This window comes from Cololabis saira, chromosome 9, assembly GCF_033807715.1.
Source record: "Cololabis saira isolate AMF1-May2022 chromosome 9, fColSai1.1, whole genome shotgun sequence".
Classification (NCBI taxonomy): Eukaryota; Metazoa; Chordata; class Actinopteri; order Beloniformes; family Belonidae; genus Cololabis; species Cololabis saira.
In genome coordinates this window covers 33300162-33322561 of record NC_084595.1, presented here as the reverse complement: position 1 = coordinate 33322561, position 22400 = coordinate 33300162, and the positions used below count along the sequence as shown (strand labels likewise).

Here is a 22400-nt window from a genome sequence, read left to right as displayed (position 1 = left end):
TGCTTTGTACGGTAGATAACCTCTATGGACAGTAGGAGGAGGAGACGCTTCATTCAGCAACAAAAAAGTTTCCACACAGCCCTGTAAAGGGAATTTTTTTTTCTGTTCTTGAATTTAATTGAATCCCAATGACAAACCAAAAACTGCTCAGAGTATTCAGGGGAACTGTGGCAGGGATACTGTATAGCACGTACTTTAATTCCCTCAGAAGTAATTATGCTCTCTGATTAGGGAATTGTGCCTTAATGTAATTATACCGTGCTTTAAAGATTAATTTTGTCTGTGATGGCATGCTGTGTTATGTTGGTGTCTCACTGCATTATCCATAATCAGAGCTCACTGTTATCTATAAAGAGATTCCTCTGGCATGGAGGACCAATGTGCTACACAATTCGTTTTTGGAGTCTTTATTGTTGTGTTCTGCTTCTTGTGTATGGTGCAAAAAATCCCCATACTGAACTTTGGCACGGATCTATCATCATGCCCAGCAGAAATGTATGATGATGATGTAATCTGTACCCTATCATTTGTTGTTAACATACTTGTCTAATAAACTAAATTGAGTTAGTCATATCAGTAATGGATTTTTATCTCTGTGCATTATGAAAGTAATTATTCCATAATATCATTACTTGAATTATGGATTTCAAGATGATGTGTACATTATATCCAGATTAAGAAGCTAAACCCACGTTTGATGTATCAACAATGATAACTAACTACACAGATTCTTCAAAACTGCAGAGTCCCACATTCACACAGCCAGTAAAACACAAACACAGTAAATAAGCAAATAATGTTAAGAACATGTATGGTTTCATAAAGTCCATTAAACCAAACATAACTCAGATTCAACCAATAACTGGGACAAAATAAACAGGAAAATTAAAAGGTAACCAGACATGTGAAAACAAATGGCACTTTTCCACTAGTACCTACTCTGCGGGACTCTCCTCGCCACGCCCCCGTCTTGCGCTTCTCCACTACGGGTAAAGGCTGGCCGAGTAGGTACTTTTTCTGTAACTACTCTGCCGAGGTTCTGAGCGTGCTGAGTCGGCTGTATCTGACGTCATCACACTACAGGCCACCGATTGGTCGGGGGGCCGGGGTCGTCAGACGTTTGAATCAGGAAGCAGGAGTCAGTGCGAGCGACTCGCGGCTCTTCATTTTATCCGACAGGCAATGGCAGCGCAAACGTCTGTTTCATAATCCAACTCTGAGGTGCAGATGTTCATAAACCTGGTGGCTGAGGAGAAAATAAAAAAGGGATGTAGATGGGCGATAAGGAACGACCAGATCTACCAGGCGCTCTATCACTTCATAGCTGCTCATGGCTCCCAGCGCCGACGAACAAAATAAAAAAAAAAAAGCGTCGCTGCTTGAAGCTTCTCTCGCTCTCATTTTTTAACTTGATATCGAACACAAGCCACAGACCCAGCAGCACATATATCATCTCCTCATCTTTGTTGTCTTCTCCGTTTAGATCACACAATCAAATACGTCACAGCAGATTCGCTCCAACCCACCCACTTCTCACCACTTCTCACCTGGGTGTTGAAAAACAAACGAGGATGAAGGGAGTGGAAGCGGTACGAGGCGGTACGAGGCGGGACGAGGCATCCCGAGTCGGGGCGCGCTGAGTAGGTACTAGTGGATAAGCGCCAAAAGATGGTGCGGAGGCAATACTTGCTTTTATTTGTATTTGATCTCCTAAAATTATTGACGACTTAGCTAGTTGGTTGGTTAAGAGGAAAAAAAAAACAACTTGAAGGATCCTACACAAAGGTACAGTAGCAGGGTTGTGGTCTTGTATACACCAGTGGCATAAACAGTGAGCTAAATGGATTGATATAAAGCAGAAAAAAAATATTTCATATAGCAGGTACTGTGGAATTTCCAAATATATCGAGAAATTTGGCAAAACATTCCTCACATTTGAGGAGAAGCCACAGTAGTGCGCTGCTTACCTTGGTGACTCCTCGTCCCCTGTCTTCTCCGTAATTCGTTCCCAGGATTTCAAAGAAGATGTTGGGATTCGTGCCGTTGTCAGTGAACTCCAAGAAACTGGTGAGACCACTCACTCCAAACTGCAAGGAGAAGATCAAACTTACACACGTATCACTGATGGTTCATTTTACTGTTATCATCACTGCTCATTTGACTTTTACTGCAGTTTTAATCAAGGTCCTTGTCAGTCTAGTTTGAACTTGAAGCTGACAGATTAAGTACTGGAGAGTCACAGTGACACTGAAACCTGATCAATATGAAATTATTATGATGCCCTGGTAAGTACATATACCAAATAGCTCAAACATATTTGCTATAATATACTCTAATAATGGATGCAAAAGGTGCGCCAAATGTCTCTGAGAATAGTTGAAAGGCAGAGAAGAAAATGATTTGAGAGGTGTTTATAAGGCGTGTGAGGCTGAGAGTTTTCTTAATAACTGCAATGATAAATCAGCTAGAGTTAAGCTTGGACTCTGAAACAGCCTCATGGGCTCTGGCTGAGGATCTCGGGCTGTGTCACAGAGCTTACTGTGCCTTAAAAGTGGTCAATAAAATTTTTAAATGAATCATAAACCTAAACTGCTTGAGTCACTGAGACTCAAAGGTGGTAATATATAAAGCAACAGCAGTCTATCAACAGCACGAATGCAACATAAACTTTGGGCTTTGAGGATCAGTATAACAGCAGTTCCACCTGCTGCATTTTATTCTCCACTTAGAATTAGTCAATGAGGACCAAACAACAACATCAATAACGCTGCTCATCAGTCACTGCAAATTAGTATTTATCATTACCATGATGGCCCCACATACTAAAACACTGATTAAACACCGAGGCAAGTGCGGCAAATAAAGAGCACTGCTGATGCACTGTAAAGAGGAACTGATGCTAAGATGCCGAACTTAGCTTTATTACTGTTTAGGACTTTAGAACACAGCTCTATTGAGACAGTAATCAGGGTCGGTTTAACAGCCTGGGCTGGCTGATGAAAGGGTTGCTAAACCTCGGCCTTATCTCAAGGTGAAGCACAGAGACAGATATGAAAGCCACCGTTCCTCATTTATTATTGTCTGACACTGATCTTAAATAAGCATTTCACCTGGCTTCATCATTCAAAGCGCCATCCCAGAAGTCGTTTTCTTTTTTTTAATTTATATCAAAGTAGAGGGCATTTGAAATAAACAGTCATGAAAGTGCCCTTTTTCTAAACTCAAGGTGACATGCATAGCTCTCTGAAATCAGAGCAGAAGAATGCAATAATCTTGCTGAGAAAAGAGCCAGAATGAAGAAAACTTTATGCTGATTTATGCATGTATTTTTTTTTTTTCAAGGTATGCAGTCCTTTGAATACATAATGACGTGGGTTGTCAAGCCTACAGGGCTTCTGAACTTGGAAATTTGGAGTTGAAATAATTAATGTATAAAAACGATTAAAATTGGTCAACTTATTTAGAACCTTCTCCTTGACGTTGTGCATCCTTGGAGAGGAATTTAGTTGCACCAGGCAACTGAATTAAATCATGGACGTAGCAGTGACCGCATCTTGAAATTTCTCCTAGTGTTTAAGGTGAGGAGCAATTGTGCCTGGTTTCCAAAACTTTGTGGCTTCGCTCATTAACTTCAACCAGGATTAATGCATTTCTAAATCACTGGATGTTTTATTTTTAGATACACGTGGAGTCAAAGTCACACGGCGGCCGTGAAGGACAATCGCTTCGCTGGAGATGTAACAAATCTTTGTTTTACGACTTCTCTGTGAACTCTGAAGAAGGCCGTACAGCAGACGGAGTCAGACTGGCCTGTTGTTTGCATCACTGACCTGTGACTCCAGTGGAGGGAAAGCAGAGAGGCAGCAAACTAAGCCCTGCTCAATTTATTGGCTCAGTATTTAGGTTCATTTAGGTATATACTGTATTTAGGGTGACGTGAGCACCTTGTGCTGTTGTCAGAGTTTCTGCTGTAGCACAGGATCAGACCTTCTCTTGGTTAATCTCTCCATCTGATTCCCCCGATGCCCTCAACCCTTCCTTCACCAGTCCCCATCACCTCAACTCCTGTCTGATTTTATGCAAATGTAGGTAAAGATAAAGTCATGTGATGGACCTGGTGGTGGTTTTGGAGCCAGGAGAATGAAAGGAACACCAACTGTGTAATGTCAGGGTAGAGTGCTGAGTGTGAGCTCCCCCTTAACCGACCTATCAGGCAAGTTCAGGTGTAGATGTAGAATGTTACATTTTATGAAAAAGCTCTGCATGACAGATAAGTGAAAAATGTCATATTATATTATGGTAGGTAGCATATGGTGTAGTTTAATGCTATCTTTTAAAGCACACCCACCATTAACTTTAATCTTGAGGAATTTAACAAGCCAGAAGAATCGTAAGACAGTTACATGAAGTTTTGTGAGAGTTCATAGATGTGAGGCCCTGATGTTGTAAATATCTGACTGGTCAAAAATGAAAGCTCCTATCGTATATGATAGTTAAACCTGAAGCAAAAAATCACACTCATTTTATAAATGAGAAAGTTCCCATTTGAATTCTCTAGTCACTAAGGTTAACTGCATATGTGTTTAAACATGCAAAGTTCACTCGTGTTCTATTGCACCAAACATGGATTTTGTTTGGTGGAATAGTTAACTTCTTACGTCTGTGCCAGTGTGTGCATGAAAGTGTGTAAGTGTGTGTTTGTGTGTGTGCTCAGGCACTTGACTCAGTATGATCAAATATGCTCACATACGTGGCTGAACACTTTTTAAAAGGTTTAAGGGGGGGGAAGCGTGTGCACCTATTTTGCATTTTCCTACCTTTTTGATGGTATCCAGCATGCTCTTGCCTCCCTGCCACGGCTTGGAGTTCTTCCTGATACAGCTCAGACTGGCCATGCTGTGCCATTTCCTGTCCTCCAACTTTCTGTGGAAGGAATTGGCCAGCAGCAACACACTATCGTAGATGTAGCGGTTGCTGATCTAGAAGCAGAGAAACATAAAAAATGCAAGTGTTAAAATTCTCTGAGAGAGACATAAATTTACCGATTAAGATGCTGTGGAATAATTTCATCTTTCTCTGAAATAAATTATATGGATGGGGTTACTGTCAACACAGCAGTTATTCTTGCATTCCTGCGTTGGAGATTGAGCAGCAGTGGTCAAAAAGAGAAAGAGAAACTGCAGGTAATGCCATAGTTTGACAATAGTTACAACCTAAAGCTAAACATGGGTCTGACTTTTTCCATGTTAAAAATTAAATTTATGTAAAATAATGTTAAATAGTCTAAAATGACCCCCCCCCCCCTTTTTTTTAAAGCCTTGCAAGTTTCTTGTTTACAAATATCCACGAAGCAAAAATAGTTTGTGATTTATTTGTATATTTTTAATCTGTGTAGATATAAGAGATTAAAGTCTTTAATTTTGTCCCACAAAGTTAGTATTACAGGAATTCCAGTGCCTTTGGGACCTGAGGGACCCGAGTCCATCCTTTTACTGGCCTGAATCCAGAATCCTCTTCTGGCCCTGCCAAAGGACTGTGATCTTCACAGCATATAAAACAATTTCCATCAATCTTTTTTGGCAGTTGGTACCATTAACCCCCTGCCATCTCTGTGTCGCAGCTTTGCTCTGGGAAACTCTGCTTTCTGGCCCCCAGCTGGAGACAAACCTCCATAATGACAGAGCACAGAACCTCATCTACATGGTAAATGCAGCTTTGAGGCAACATTCTTTTGGAGGAAAATGTACATATTTACACATAAGCACTGAGCTGAGTCACTAGAAATGAGACTCAGGCTTGATTGATTGACTGTGCCTCATTTAAAAGCCACAGAGAAGTTTTGTTGGACATTTTAAAACAATAGAAAGGGAAATAAGACCATTTCTATTGTATAATGTACAGTAAACAATGTAGATGATCTCAGAATATAAGATAAAGTGAGCACTAAAATGTCTTGTTCTGCATTTAGGGCATCACGCCTGCATAATGATGGCATGGTGTAGAAGAGAGATGGCATGATGTTATCTAACTGCATTTCCAATAACAAACTAATATTCAGTTAGAATTATATTATAAATTGATTCAGTGGTTTTATAACCTTGATTAGACTATAAATCCTGTTAGGTGTATTTAATGCCCTGCAGGGAGAAAGGAAGATAAGGGGAGGGAAAGAGTGGAGTTTACAATCACCTCCGAACACTGCAGATGATTCCTCAACAACTCCACACATGGAAATACTTATTTAAATGAGGATTATCTGGCTACACAGTCATACCAGCTTAAACATTTAGCAGTTGTTGCAGTGTTAGCAGGGACTGTATGGATAAGGACGGTTGTGAAATATATAGTCCTGTTCAAGTAGAATTTGTTCAGTTGGTGCATGTGCCCCCCTAAGAGGTTACCGTAGGTCTAGCCTGCAAGAGCTTTGGTCTGATCTGTGTTTGGGATGTCATATACCCTTCAAATGTGAGCAGGAGACTCAGTCAGTGCAGTTACTTGTACATTTAAATCAAGCTATTGGCAACAATCTAGCTAAGGATTAAACTGGAGTTTCCGAGAAAACCAACTATACATGAGCAAGAAGACAATCAATTATTGAGTGAGGTGCGTTCTACTCCACGATGCTAGGTGGCCACACACACTTTTGAGTTGGCATTCTTCTAGTTAGTTCTTTGTTGTTTGTCTTTTTCTTCTCCTACTGTGTTGATATTTTGGCTTTCGCAGAGTCGTCCCTTCCAGAAGGGGGAGTCCCGGGGCATCACAGCTCGGCTAAGCATTTAGACATGCCTGAATAACTCAAATAAGGACCGCATGATCTGGCACTAATAGCTTGATCTCAAGAGCTTCAGTTTCAGGTTCGACTACAGCGAACTAAGGTGTATACATGGCTTTTAAAAATTCAATATCGGTCAGATTAAGGAAACAATTTGACTTTCTATCCGTGCATATAAACGTACTGAGTGAGGTACTTTCAGACCCAGGCCATTTCCAAGAGAAAGGGTTGTGTTGTAGCAGAGCTTTTGAGTTGGTATATAAGTATACCATATGCTCGCAGATATAGAAAAAAAAAACAAAAAAAAAAACAAAACCTTTTCATCATTTCTCCTCTAAGAATTAGATTAATCGAAATATATTGACAGGCCATGGACACCCCCAAGCAAGAGAGAGAAGGAGGAGCGCGATAGGAAGAGTTCATTCAGTGTGAAATCGATTGCTGCGTGATTTACCAAGCTTCTTGTCTCCATGTTAATGAGGACTGAGTAAATAGACTGACTATGCCAGATGGTTCCCTGCACACACACACAAATACAACTGCATTCACAATAACTCACTAAACAATCGGATAAAATCAAAGAGGCATAATGAGTTATTCAGTAGCAGGTGTGTTTCATACACCAAAAACAGGGAGGCTGTACTCTGCGTATCTTCAGAGGACATCACATTTAGGTTTATGTACTTTTGGGCACTCTAACCCTACAATATTACATTAACCTTTAAACTTAAACAGCATATTTACCATAGAATATAAACATTTGTATTATGTGACTTGTGTTTAGGGGGACTTATCATTACAGTAAAGACTCAGTACCTGGACATCATCGAGAGAACAAACACGTAGTATATCACCTATTATATAAGAAAATGTTTATATAGGCACAACACAGTTACTGAAAGGCTCCAAACCTGCAGACGATGATCTCATTCATTCAATCATTCAACGCCTAACAACTACTATCCTGGTAAATCTGCAGTTTTTAATCGCTGTGTGTTCCTTGGTCACGTGTGAGGTCTGAAAGAACAACCATCTCATTTTCAACTTTCAACTCCCTTTTGTATTGTTTATGTCTGTCATCCTGCATGTATAAATAGCTCTACACCCAGTATTCAGGCCAACACATGCATCCAGGACCTTTGTGTCTGAGCAGGGTTTAGTTATTGTTCCTTCTTCAGTTTATAACTCTTCTTCAGCTTATCAGCACAAAAGTTGGAAGGAAAGATTATAAAATGATAAAGTTTTCTGATGAATGATAAATGTGGTAAACCCTGCAATCTTGCCTTTTTGTTATAAGTTTCCTGACAAAATAGGAAGGTACATTGTAAAAGAAATGTCCAGTTTTGTTGGATCTAACTTATTTGTGCAAAATGTTAATGTATCTTTGCCGTCACAGTTTGTTTTTAGCTTGTCACTTTTTTTCCTGAGCGTTTGTTCTGTCCGTCTGTCGCCGTACCTTGTGCTTTTCTCTTAAGCCTAAGGTGAACATCTTTTGCTCTGTGAGGAGCTTGAGTCCAGCACTGCAAGCGAGCATCACGTGCCAGTGTGTGTGGGTTTGTGTGGTCAGCCTGAGTCGATGTGCTTCATTGCAGTGTGAAATTGCACTTCTGGGCCACTGTCTCTCTTCTCTCTCACTCGCTCCATGTCTTTCTTTTTCCGTCATCTCTCATTTCCTCTTTCTCTCACATATTTACCCATAATCACCCATCCAAACAGATACACGTATCAACGCAGGTCATTAAAACTGGCATGCATGCATCATGTTTCAACTATACACGCACAGTAGTTTATGATTTTCTTTTTTGTCAGACACACAAAACACTGACCTAAAGCAAAATGAATCACATTTGATGCACAAATGTAATAAACATCACCATGCTCATCCTTTCAGCCTTCCACAGCAGAATGAACTCAAGTGACTGTCCTTAAACCAAAATAACAACAATAACACCCACAGTGGAAGTGCTTCGTCACTGATTACAGCTGGGAATCTCTTGACTCATCTTAGAGTACAGAAGTTTACGTCATCCTTCAGTTTAAAAGCTCTGTATTAGCTTCACAGGTATATATTAACACAAAAAAACAACACATAAACTTCAAATATGTGGGATGTAACCTCACATTGCAGCTGTCTGAAGTTAGTAAAAGCCTGGAGAGGAACTATCTCAGCGCCTGAAAGAAAAACATCCAAATCAACATTAAGACCACATTTCTGTTGTCATTGCGATTCCATCTTTAATCAAAAATGTTCCTCCAGGGTGTTGAGCATCCACATAAATCAACAACACATTAACTCAATTTCATATTTCCATCTTGACATATAAATAAGACTCTGTTCCCTTTTTCTCAACTCTATTTCATGGCAGCTTGTAGAAATCACGTACATGCATGGCTTTAGGCAAGCTTAACTCAGAAAAGTAGAAAAAAAATGTCTAAGATAAAATCACACAGAAATCTGGGCTAACGTTTGTCACTGTTATGAATGTTTTAAGTAGACGGCCTCACCTACAAATGTTGTGACAATGTCTGATGGCTTAATGGGATATTTTTAGATCAGGAGTTTTGCCGGAATATTAAAATAAAGCCCTGCAGGGCTTTTTAAAAAGAGATGAATAAATGTGCCACAACAGTTTTAAATTCCATTTGTAATGATGCTGGACTCGACTGCTCTGAATGGGTCAAAGGTAAATGCTTTCATATAATTCAATTTACCGTGCATGTCAAGACCTTCGGTGGCAATTTCAAATTCTGCATAATTCAAGCACAACTACAATGAGGATAATTATCAGTAAATGATAACTACAGTAGGTGCCATATCACTTTCTTTGGCTCTTTCTCAGACTGAAATTTTCATTCAGTTTATATCTGCAGGGGACTGTGCCATTTATTCCTCAAATTAAATTTTGTTACGTATCAAAGACAGAAATTTTCTTCATGGCATCAGTTATAACGCCAAAAAGTTTAGTAGATGTCTCTTTGGAAGCACATATTGCTTTTAAAGCTTTGCCCTCATAGCTGTGGGCAGTTTATCCTAATCTTCCTCTCCCGCTGCGTTAGGTTGGATGTCAGGCATCTGTAACCTGTCATTTTCAAGTTTCTTCACAAACACTCAGAAGGGTTGATGACTGGGCTGAAGTCAGTGGAATGTCTGGAGGCCACCCTTGCACTATCTTCATTTAAGGTTAGGTATGGTACATTGTTCAGTTTAAAGGTTAAGTGTTGCCCCGTCCTCAACTTGCTTCAAATCAAGTTTTTTTTCTTCTTTAAGCTCCTCCATATACTGCAACCATCCTGTTTCAAATCTTTGCTTCATTATATCAAATAGTCTTTCAGCATGTATGGTGCTTCTTCCTGAAGAGGCATCGGTGTACCTGCTCTAAAGAGATAATTGGATAATCCTTCTGGAAGATTTCTCCTTCTCCTGGGCACAGATATCCTCTAAAGCTCCGTTACGGTGATCATTGGGTTCTTTGTCACTTCCATGTCCCACCCCTTCTAACTCTGAACACTATTTAGCGTTAAGAACTGGCTAGCTTGAACTTCTGTTTCTTTTGACGTGACCTACAAATTGAGGGATTTCCACACACATCCATCTATAATCATTAACTTAAATTAAAGAGTTTGGAAATTCTAAACACATTTGAAGGATAATCACCCGGACAAAATGTAAATGGCCAGAATGTAAAGTGCTACAGCAATAGTTTTGTAAATGACCAATTCTACTTTTTTATTTTTATTTTTTACAAACATGTCTGTTTGTTTAGCAATGAATCACAGAAGCAAGCATTTGTTCTTTTAATTGCATCATGTTTACAGCTGTAAAACCACTGAGCCACAAATGTAAGAATGTGTGATGTTACTTCTTGTAACCAGTGTTTGGGAGCTGTCTGTGCAATTTAATTGAAATGCAAAGGGATGTCGTCGACGTAGCAACACTTGTTCGGGATTTGGTTAGTGATGATTTTACTGAGTAAGACATTTTGTCTTTGGATGGACACATTTTTATTATATTGTGAATACACTGAAAATACAATTTTTAGGCTTAAAGAATAACTTGATGATGGAGATTTTTTAAATTTTTTTTTTTTTTTTAATAGCCGGGATCATCATTGGATGGATGGATGGATGGATGGATGGATGGATGGATGGATGGATGGATGGAAGTAATGATCAATTCCTCAGTTTGTCACAGACAGACCCCAAAATTCCAGATACTTATCAAGAATGACTAAACATTTGTTTTGATGTATGTGTACACACTCTAACACTAAGAAAAGTTCACCTCAAAACCTCCGGCTAGTGTAATCATCGCACAAGCTAACTTTGTATCCAGTACTCAACCACTTATTCAGGGACCATTCTCAATACCTTTTATAGTATTTAAGTATTAAGTATTTAATTACTTTACAGATGTTTGTCTATATATCAAGTCTCCCGTGCTTACTATCAGCAAACACCATCCAAAGGAATTTGGGATCCCTATCCTTGTCCTCTCTTGCAACAACCGCATGTAGCATAAAGCACTATGCCATACAACAATACAAAATAAATATCTCACAAAGGTAGTCACATTTCCATAACCCCATAGATTTGCACAAAATCTAAACATTGCAGAAAGAGAAAAGCAAACGCCTCTAATTTGAAAAAAACTGCCAAATAGCGCAAAAACCTTTTTCAGATGTGTCAATAATCCAGTTTATCCCAGAAGTCTAATGGAAACACTTTCTCATATTTGCACGTCTCCAGCAGGACTGGATGTGACGTACTCGGTCAATCTAAAGTGATCAAAATCTAATTCCCAGCTGCTTTTGGCCTCATTAAGAGGATGGAGTTGTGCTATAACACCTACTCATTTTGAACTACTGCATTACATAAGAGCTTTGCCTTTGAAAAATCATTTGAATGATCATCTGGTGCCCTCGTCTTCTGTTGACTATTTTTGAAACAGCAGTAACGGGAGTTGTAGTAATTTGTTCAAAACTAAAGATGTTTTTCGTCCATTTTCTTCAAAGTCAAGATCTTCTTTTTTATTTTTGAAAAGACGTCTCGCAGGACGAGATAGAGAGTTACAAAGACACGGAGAGGGAACCAGGAGAGTTAAGCTCATAAAAAGAAAAACCCTGTTCAATGGAAACATCAGCCCCTTGCAACGGTTTAGTTTTGCTTTAGTTTTGCGAAAAAGTGTAATGCATATCCCCTCAGTTGCATCATGGCATAGACAACAGAGAAACTCAGAAAAATAATGACATAAGAGAGTGCCAAAGAAAAAAGACTGACAAGTCTAAATCTTGGACAGTGTAATACAACTTAAAAGTGACTTAATCTCCACATCTGTTAACAGACCCTGTAAACTAAATGAATGAATACAAATATGGTCATCCACCTATCTGAAAACGTCTCCAGTTTTCAAAACAATCCAGAACTCTTGAAGGTTTGAAACTAATTCTCTGATCGTCATCATTTAGGCAAATCAACACCCCAGCTTACCTCCAGCTGCTGAGCCTTTGGATTTTTCAGGTCACAGAGGGAAGTGTTAATCCTGTGGTTGTGTTTGACACAGCGCTGACTTGTGTTCTGTGGCATTGGAAACAGCTGGCGTATCAACGTCAGCCGGCCGATTGACTTCATGACTAACTCCTGTAAGTCATAGTCTGTAATCTCCTGCGAAGGCATACAAGAGGAAAGAAGAGAAGGAGGGATGGAGTTTAGGAAAGACGTGTGATAAACAATGAATAATGTATTAATAAAACTATCACAAGATTTAAGAGCTACAGACAGCATAAGAGAAATACAAAGTAACTGCATTTACCAATACATTTGGCTGCCTAATGCTCCATAACAACACAAAATCTTTCAAATTCAAAATGATATGAAAAACATGTTTTCAAAGTAGGTCAGCATTTCCCACATTGAGGAGTGAAAGGATGTCTACAACATAGGCAAAAAAAAAATAGCAAATATAAAATACACAAATAGGAAGAGAGGATATAAATAAATAAATATGCGTTTGTCTAAGTCTAAGCATGTGCTTATGATGTCCACACATGTGTTTGCATGTACTCTGCATGTCCTTCCAAATCCTTGGGGGAGGAATCGTTGCTAATTTTAGCTGTAGGACACAATCTCTCCCTCCCACTCTCCAGTCATGGATCTCCATCCATCCTCTGTGCAGAGAGGGTCATTTGGTGACGAGATGAGAACTGACGTTTATCGTCCCTTGTGGATGTAACACTGCCACCAACCGAGACAGCCTCTGCTTTCTTAGTACATGTGTGCAGTGGTTGTCTGTTTGTGTGTGCCTGGGTGCGTTGTGGCCCCATCCCGCTGTCTGTATCAGACCTGTGTGTATGGGCCTTTTATGAGATTGTTTTTAAGCCCTCCGACCATGCAAAACCCTTTCGTTTGCACATGGCAGCCCACTTGACAGGATGGATAGGACTCTGAATTGCAGACCATGCAGATACATAAACAAGCCATCACACACCCTTCACATTAGAGAGGGATGATATAAAAGGTATCACACCTCATTGACTAATCTCAGTGGATTTTAATTGAATGTAATTTACATTCATTAAGACCTGCAAGTCATCATGTGATGATCTATGATGTTGAGAGGTTGTTTTCTGCAGGCATTATTGCCATAGTTTGTGTGATCTGTAATAATTAGGCTGATTTATAGCCTTTACTCTACATGCACAAATATATATTTGTCTGAAAACAAACAGAAAACTGCAACTGATGATGCATTGGTTCCCGTCATTTTTTTGGTTCCTCTTCAGTCAGCCTTTATTACATTTTCTTAAAGCACTGTGAGACGACTGTGAACTGGTGTAGCGATCCAGGCCTGGTTTACAACATCTTGGGTTACAGACACAGTATTCCTAACAAAGGAGAGTGAAATACACATGACCTTTTTAAGTGAGGTCCCACTTGGGCAGTAACTGAGTGTCAGACACACCACATACAGAAATACACAGTTGGTCAAGAAGAATTGAAGGAGTCCCTTGGTGCCTGGCATGAGTCGATGAGCAAAGGGTTAAATAAAACTGACTAAAATGAGAAGAACCAGAACTTACCTTCCTCTCAAGCAGTCCATATCTCAGAGAAAACTTTAAGACTGGAATGTGTCAATTAACTATGGTTAAGAAACCTTCAATATTATTTTCTTTTCTTTTTAAACTACAGTTCATGTCTTCATTTCACCACCATGTATCGATGTCATCAGAATTTTCTGGTGTTGTTATTTTCATGCTTTGTAAATTATATCAGGTCCTTTTTATTAAGTCATAAGACCAACGCAAACAAATGCTTTATGTATGTCCATTGAGCTACATTATGAGCATTAAAACTCATACATTAAAACAGTAATGAGGTTATGTATATAAAAGGTCCCAATTATAGAAATCAACCTATCATGTTAATAAGCTGAAATGTATGAGGTTCTTTTTCTTTCCTTCTTTCATTTGATTTTATCCCAAAGAAATAAGAGGAGGAGAACTAAAGTTTGAAATGTGTAACATCAAACTCTGAACAGCTGTAAGATTGGCTGAGGTGCTGCTGACCCCCCGTGGGCGTGATCACCCATTTGAAGAAAGAACAGCTGCCTCCTCTTTCCAACTATCACTTTTACACTTTTGCACACTTGATTTCATTTCTTTAGACCTTGTCACACTTTTACATTTCTATCTATTTTACATTATCACTTCTTACTTTCTTTAAACTATTGATCTCATTTTTGTAACTTCAATTTTTGCAACTTCTTAGTTTCTTCTCCACTTCTTTACCCTGTTTCAGATTTAATTTAATAAAACTTTTTGGATCGTTTTAAGACCTGCTTAATATTCTCTCCAAAGAAGTTTTAGATTTTTCTAATAATTTTTGAGTATACATTTTTTGATTTTTGGACTTCCTTTTTGGTTCGCGCTGCTTAGCTCACGGCAAGAAGAAATTCTGGGTGTGCGAGAACCTCACATCAACCACACCAGCCGAGACGAACCATTCCCAGAGCACAGTCAACCTGCTGGCTGGCCGACCTCAGCATCCCTGAGGGACGGACATCGGGCTCCGGAGCGACACACCGAAGCCCGCTGTTCGTCTACTTGGTGCAGAATTTCATCTTTTGCTCAACAAGTCAACGGCTTGGTAAGGCAGGTATCTGGTGTATGTTTTCTGCTCTGATGTTAACCTTAATCACCTTATTAAGTTTGTGTATGTATTCAAACCACTCCAGATGAGAACCTACTTTCAGATGAGAGATATATAGTTTATTTTTCCTTTGTAATCAAAGGTGGTGCCCCAACAAGTTTAATAAATTAAGTAGGATCCCGTGCACTAGGTCTCGACAACTGGTTTGCATTATTAATTAAAATTAATAGAATTAAATGGTATGTGTGACTTGAAGAAGAACAAAATATCCGATTTTTGACCTTGAGTGACTTTTGCTCTGAAATAGCTGACTTCTAATCAGTTCAAGTACAAAAGGTTTTGCTTGTTTTTGGAGTTAAAATGTGGAAAAGGTCCCAAACAGTTGCCATCAAATAACTCTAAAGGGGACGCAATAACAGAGCCAAACAAAAAAGATGCAAGAAGGAGAGAAAATGGTCAAAACTGCTAAAAAGGCAGATCTGTGGGCCAAAAGACAATTAGTATTCACAGCAGACACTCAAGGACATACAAAGAAAGATTGGCAGGCAAAAATTATACAATTCTCCACTCAAAGAAACAAACTCAAACAAATATAGACGCAGCAGTGCCCAGGAATACAAAAGACACGCACTTATGAACAGAAAGAATGGATTTGAGGTTTGTACTCCACCCAGGCGTCTTCGACTGTCATGTTATATCGGCCTTTTGATCAGAAATATACATGGGACAAACTTAACAGTCATCACCCTGTGTGACTTTCAGAGCCCCTCAAAGTTGATAGCCCTTTAACAGCTTAGACAAAATGAATGTGACACGTAGAGACAAACACATGACCGGAGGAACAGGACACCACTGCACTAGAGTCAGAGGGTGGACAAAATACATCTGTGGTGTCGACAGTCAAATCACTCAAACCAGCATTTCACAGGTTTCAGTCCCACTTGCTTTCAACCTTTCATGGGTTTCCTCAATCATAACATTACACCAAATCAAAATCCATTTTATTTTTACTTTAATTGCAGATATTAAATCACCAAATAATATAATTTGACTTTATGTGGTAATGTCTTAACTACATCATTTGAAGATATTTACATTTTCCATTCACACTTTGCCACTAATTTTCACATCTGAATCGTTCCCATGAACAACTCAGTCATATACACCAGTGCAACATTGTAGAACCACCTGAAATCTGGAACTCTGGGTAAGTAATAAGTCGTGAGGATGCTCTGCAGCTCAAACCTGTGGTGAAGCATCAGTTGTTTTCTTAGCTTTTCTCACTTTATAAAATAGAAGTTTTGTTCCAAAGGCAATCCCAGCAATATCCACCCATCAACTCCATCACCTTCCCTTCATTCACCGAGAGCACCAAATCCTCATTTTTATTGTACCGATGAAGATGAGTGAAAACCAAAAACATATCCCTCCTGATCCTGATTTCCTGATCTTTCTATTTTAGCCCCTGCTCTTTCTCCCCTTAACCTCTTCCGCTCCCCACTTCTTCTGTTGGAAACATAAAAAACATTCATATTTTTCATCTAATTTGTTTATAACAAGGAGGATAAATAGTTTTCATTCATTCTTTGCTAACTCTATCATTCTCCTCAACTACTCATCCCTCTGTAATCCACCCAAAGTTTTACTCATTTGCCCTTCTCTCCTGTCTTCTCCTTACATCCACTGGGCACTTTGGCATCTAAATGCCTCCTCTGAGTCTGACTGTGCTCAGTCACAAAAAAGAGACAAAAGTTTATATTCCTGAGGTAACAGACAGTATCAGTCTGTGTCTCACGGGAGAAAAGAGCCATTGAGAGCTGAGGTGTACTCAACCTGATTTGCCCTTTTCAAAGTACTACTGTGCGCAATCCTCCATGGTACACTGAAACCTACCAGTACTACTGTGTTAGGACATTAATCAATAGAAATAAAGAAGCAGAACATTGTGACAGTCTTCTAGTGTGTGCTATCAAGGCGGAAAAATCCCCCTTTAGTTCTCAGCATGGTGGATGAAAAGAGTAAAATGTGTTTTTGCAACTGTGTCATCTGTTTGTGACAAAATGGTTGATGTTAAAAGCTATGTAAGCTTAGTTGTATGTTTGTACTGTTTATTTGTAGTGACAGGATGTTATTATTAAGAACCTGCAAATTGGTAACTGAAGTTGCTGAATGTGAGTAAATGGGATTAATTTACAGTTGCAGGTTACCTTGATCTCAACTGCTTTGCTGATAAAAAAAAACAAAACAAAAAAAAAAAAAACCTGTTTACTGTTAAGGCACGCATACGTTGGTTCAACGTTGAAGCATACACTAGGCTTAACAATGAATCAGCAGAACAAATGTTTGTTGTACCACTACCATTACATCCAGCTTTGACCACAGCTGCGTGTTAAAATTTTTGATTTAAGATGTATATTGTTAAAGTACATCTAAGTGAGCCACCTGCCAGCCACGCGGGCAATAAGCCCTTTTGTGTGTTTTGTGTGTATAAGCTACCGGTGTCCTTTTGGTTCAAATGTAGAATTTGAAAAGGGAAAAAATAAGAAGAGCAACAATAAAACTGCTCAAACAGCTCAGTGATTTACTTGGCTGGAAATAAGTGGAAGGCAGAGGCTGCTTTAACAGGATGAGAAACATGAGGTAGCATGATACGGTGCATACAAATGAGATGTTAAAGACAGGCTAAAGGCAAACGATAGTGAAAAACATTAAAGAAAAACTGTGTTCAGAAAACTTCTTATTTAGATGCTGGACAGATAAAAGGTAATGTGGAGAGGGCAGGCATCACACAGAAGATGCAAAATATCCAATTGTTTAAGACTAACCATTCTGCAAAGGCAGTCATCTTCCATGGCTTCAGTCAAGCTGATTACCGTGTGCACAACTCTTACACGTTCACACGCTGCAATATCTGTGCCTGTGCAGAACATCTGAATACTTAGAGGATGTGGCCCAAAGTTACAGCTTTGCATCATCAGTGGTTTTCTAAGAACAATAAATGACCACCATGCATTGCTGCAGAGTCAAGATTTCAAGAGGTTTCATCAACCCAGGGTCTGCAGAATGTTCCAACACATATAATCCATCAATTATGTGCAAAGCATGAAAATCCCTATAATTTCAGTGACATGGCATTTATAGGGTATTATGCTGCGATATGTTGAGCTAAAATGGGAGAAAAAATGTAAAAAATTTAATTTCATGTCATTCCGATGCATTTGTTCCCGTGAGAGGAAAATGCAGCAAAAATAAACGTAGAAAAAGAGGGAAATAAAAAGACAGTGCAAGACAAAAGGGAAGATAAAAAAATGATGGCAGGACAGAAAATGAATGCCAATGAGGAGATCGAGGATGAGTAAGGTCAGTAGTGGAATAATCTGCTGAATTTAAGAGAATGGCGGGGGGCAAGTGAGCAAGAGAAGCCGTGAACGTCTCTTATCATTTCTTGTCCTCATACTCCTCATCCTGTGATCCCGAGAAGAGCGAAGGAGATGGGTGACGGAAGGATGATCAATTATGAGCTGTGAACTCCCCCTCAGTGGTGCTGTCTGACTGTTGGCTGTAGATAAAGCTGAGTTATGACAACCATAAAGTACCCTCTCATCCATAGTAATCCATGGGGAGGGAGAGCTACTCTTGGAGTACACATGGAAATATTCAGTCTCCAAAGACCCATACAGAGAGACACCATGAAAGGCAAAATACTGTATGTTCAACCATCACATACCGTGAGTATTCGTAGCACATAATCAAAAAAATCCATGAGAAAAATAAATAAAATGACTCGATAGATAAACAATTAAATATTAAAGGAACAACAAAAACCAAGTGAAGATCAAGGGAGACAGAGGCAAAAGTGAAGACTAAAGGGTTCATTGATGTAGCTTTATTCAAAAGTGTCTGGCTTAGAATTATACCCGTTTTTCTGTCTGTAATTAAGTCTCCACAGTTGGCAAAAGGTGTTACAGACTGCATACAGTTGGATATTAACACAGTAACACAGGCTGTACCGTGACATATTAAGCTCTCCAGGACCTTCAAAGAGCCGGCCGCTACGAGGAATCCTGAGGAGTGATATACTAAACCAGATCCCTGACATGGTGAGAAGCACAGCTGATTTGACAGCTAGCAGTCGAGTAAACATAGACTCTAAATGAGTTGTATGAAATTGCCATCTATCAAAAGACTGCATGAAGATGGTAAGTCATAAAAGAGTACAGCCACAAACATTTTATGTTTTCAGTGAGTACTAAAGTCCTCAGAGTTACACATGAAATGTACGTGACAGCATGTCATCTCTTTCAATTAGCAGATGGGAGATGGTTAAATTGCATTAAGTGCAGTGTGTGAAATCCATAACCAATAAAGAATGGCTCAGATTTTATTCTCTGATAAATCTGCAATATTCATTAAAATGCAGAGGTGAGGAATTGGTATTAGCATTTGAGAAGAAGGAAAAAGGTTATTAAGTTTCTAATATAGCTAGAGTAATTCCCATATTATAAATACAATGTATGTATGTATGTATGTATGTATGTATGTATGTATGTATGTATGTATGTATGTATGTATGTATGTATGTATGTATGTATGTATGTATGTATGTATGTATGTATGTATGTATGTATGTATGTATGTATGTATCTGTATATAATATAATCTTCCTTTTTGATAAAGCTCATAGTTAGGGACGACTCAGATCCCCGGAAACATCCCTTAGTTATTCTGCTGTAGGCCTGGACTGTTTGGGGACTTCCTGTGATGCACTTGTACTCTCCCTGTTCTCCCCCGACTCTCCTGTGTTCCTTCTTCCCAGAAAGTGTTACTGATCTGTTGTTGTTGCTGTTCTCTCCTGTTTCCTGTCCTCTCAACCTCCAACCAGTCGAGGCAGATGGCCGCCCTTTCTGAGGTTTTGTTCTTATCAAAGGGGAAGTTTTTCTTTCCACGGTAACCTGGTGCTTCCTCGGGATGTTGGAACATGTAGACAAATGTTTTGATACAATCTGTTGGTTTCCTTAACAAACCAATTGGACTAAATTAAAACAAGTTTCAACTGTATTGTTGAAGTGCTTTGAGATGACGTGTTATGATTTGGCGCTCTATAAATAAAGATGAACATTTCTACATATAAAAATATAGATAGATTTCTTCTTTTGTACCAAATTAGGTTTCCATTCCTACAGTAAAAGATGGTCTGTATTCTTCCTTCAACACATCTGCTTGTATATGTTGTTGTGAGAGTGTGTGCATACAGTACGTGTGCATGTGCCTTTATGTAAGCCAGAGAAAGAGTTTGGCAGCTTGGACCCCGCTGTGCCCTGTCAGTTCACTGTAATGCCCAAGGCTACCACGAAACAGTGCATTAGCTTGCAGTGCAAATACATATCCCAACATACACACTTACACGCACACACCGAGAGCCACAAATTTGGCTGATGCTGCTGCTTTTTTAAGACACTTCTCACGAAGCAAGATCAAAGGCAGGTCCCATTTCAAAATTAATATGAAATTACAGCCAACATTAAAGATAAATGATGTCTCTCTTATGAGCAGCAATAACTCTGATCAGTGTTTTTGAACATGGATTTAAGAAATTCACATGACAAAAACTACAAATTGAGAAATGCAAAAAACCCCAAAAGCGTATTTCAGTATAAATACTGATTCTGAACCGTTTAGGCTTTGGGTGAATTTGAATGAATTCTTCCAGTGTTGCTATCTTTAATTGCAAATACATAGGCAAGAAACATTATCTGTCTCAATTAAGGAGTGAGCTAAAAAGTTACATTCATGCAATAAATGAATAAAAACTGCATATTCATCATTTCTCCTCCCTAGTAAAATTTGGTGGCAACATTTCTGCCACTAGCGACAGCTTGTGAATTTTTTTTCCGCCCTTAAGAAGCATTTCACACATGTCTACTTTGTAGTTTCGTTCACCCTTGCCAAAAGTTTACAAGAGTCCCTTTGTGAAATGGCAGGATACTCCAAATATTTACAGTCGGAACTTAGGTCAACAAATTCAATTGTCCATTTCTTCATATCAAACTGCCATTTACTAGTTTTTTGCTTGGTTGTTTTAACAAGTCATTGTCCAACTGAAAACCTCAAACCTAGTTTTCTGGGTAACATTGGAAATATCTTGAAAATGCTCTGCCCTTAGGAAACCTTGTTGGTTCATCTGACACCGTCACAAGTGAGCCACACAAACGATCCCACCTCCACCATCTTTTACTTTAGGTGGAGGATTTATGTAGTTTTGGGCTTAATTTGCCACTTTTAAACAAACCGTTGTCCAGCATGCCCAAGGCACTCTGAGACTGAGACCCTCTGTCCATAAAACACTATGAAGACAGTGGCTCATCAATGAATGTTTTGCAATCATTGCCTTTGCCTTTTTGTGTCTTTCAGCTTTGCTGGTCTTTACTCATGGAGCCCTACTTGGTCTGGTGATGTTGATGGAACGTTCTCAACATCCAGCAGCTTCAGGTCAGTCCGATGGTTAGCATTGGTTTTTTTTTCTAAAGTCCACGCCAAGTTGTAGGATTCTTTCACTGACTATTGCCAATCGGGAAAATATCTTCATACTATTACATACTGGTGAAATGCAATGAGAAATCTTTGCAAATAGCATTTATTTGACTCTGAAATAAGCTGTTCTGATTAACTATGTGGTTGAGTTGTGGGCAATCTAATGTAATCTGTACTGCTCGTAGTGTGAGCAGTAAAGTACAGAAACCATTATTGAACCAGTTCTGTGTATTTTGGATGACCTGATGTGAGATAAAAAAGACTCAATAGGTCTTTTAAAAGTTTTCCCACCTCATGCAAACATCCAAGAAAAGAAGATAAGATGGGTTTTGCATCCTAGGCGATAAATAGCCCCGAGATAATTAAAACAATAAGGTGAACCAAAGGCATATCCAGTGCAGGATCCGCAAATCATTTCCAAGGGACTCACCTCATTAATCAGGATCCAATGACAATCGAAGGCAACCAGGTTGGTCTCCACCACCTGCAAAACAACAAAATACACAAACATCACTTAAAGAACGAAAAGGGGAAGGTCATTAGCTTAGCAGAAATATGTAGATTTTAAATATACATCAGATCAGAAGAAGGGAAAGGACAGAAGATGTGTATTTTTACGTTATAAATATAATTTTCCTTGCATTCGACAGATATGTTGTGGCTTGGATTAAAGGATTCCCTGCATCTCAAGTGTGAACATGATGGAAAAAAGAATATGGAAATCTACAAGGTTGAAACTTTGTGTGAAGCTTGGCATATGTGATGTGAGGAAAACTTGTATCAAAGGTGTTCAAGCTATCAGTCAAAAAAAGCTTTTCAAACGCATGCAAATACAGCAAAGCTTACTTGTGCTTACATCTCAACATTAAAGATTTTCTCAATTTACACAGATTAGACAAACGTCTGAGGGTACTTCTCCCTCGTTCTCTCTGTCCTTGCTGCCTCAATCCCG

At 39.1% G+C, this 22400-nt stretch overlaps 1 protein-coding gene across 3 annotated transcripts in view; it reads right to left on the bottom strand.

Moving 5' to 3' along the window:
- The window catches only part of grid2 (glutamate receptor, ionotropic, delta 2), a 658916-nt gene that overhangs the window by 206841 nt on the left and 429675 nt on the right, over positions 1–22400 (bottom strand). For all 3 annotated transcript variants that reach the window (XR_009783115.1, XM_061729310.1, XM_061729311.1), the window contains exons 5-8: positions 21879–21932; positions 12260–12433; positions 4818–4979; positions 1968–2087 (exon numbers count right to left, since the gene is read on the bottom strand). Coding sequence is in view for 2 of the 3 variants with exons in the window: in XM_061729310.1 (XP_061585294.1) it covers positions 1968–2087; positions 4818–4979; positions 12260–12433; positions 21879–21932 (510 nt within the window). In the remaining variant the exon portion in view is untranslated. The remainder of the gene's footprint in view (positions 1–1967; positions 2088–4817; positions 4980–12259; positions 12434–21878; positions 21933–22400) is intronic.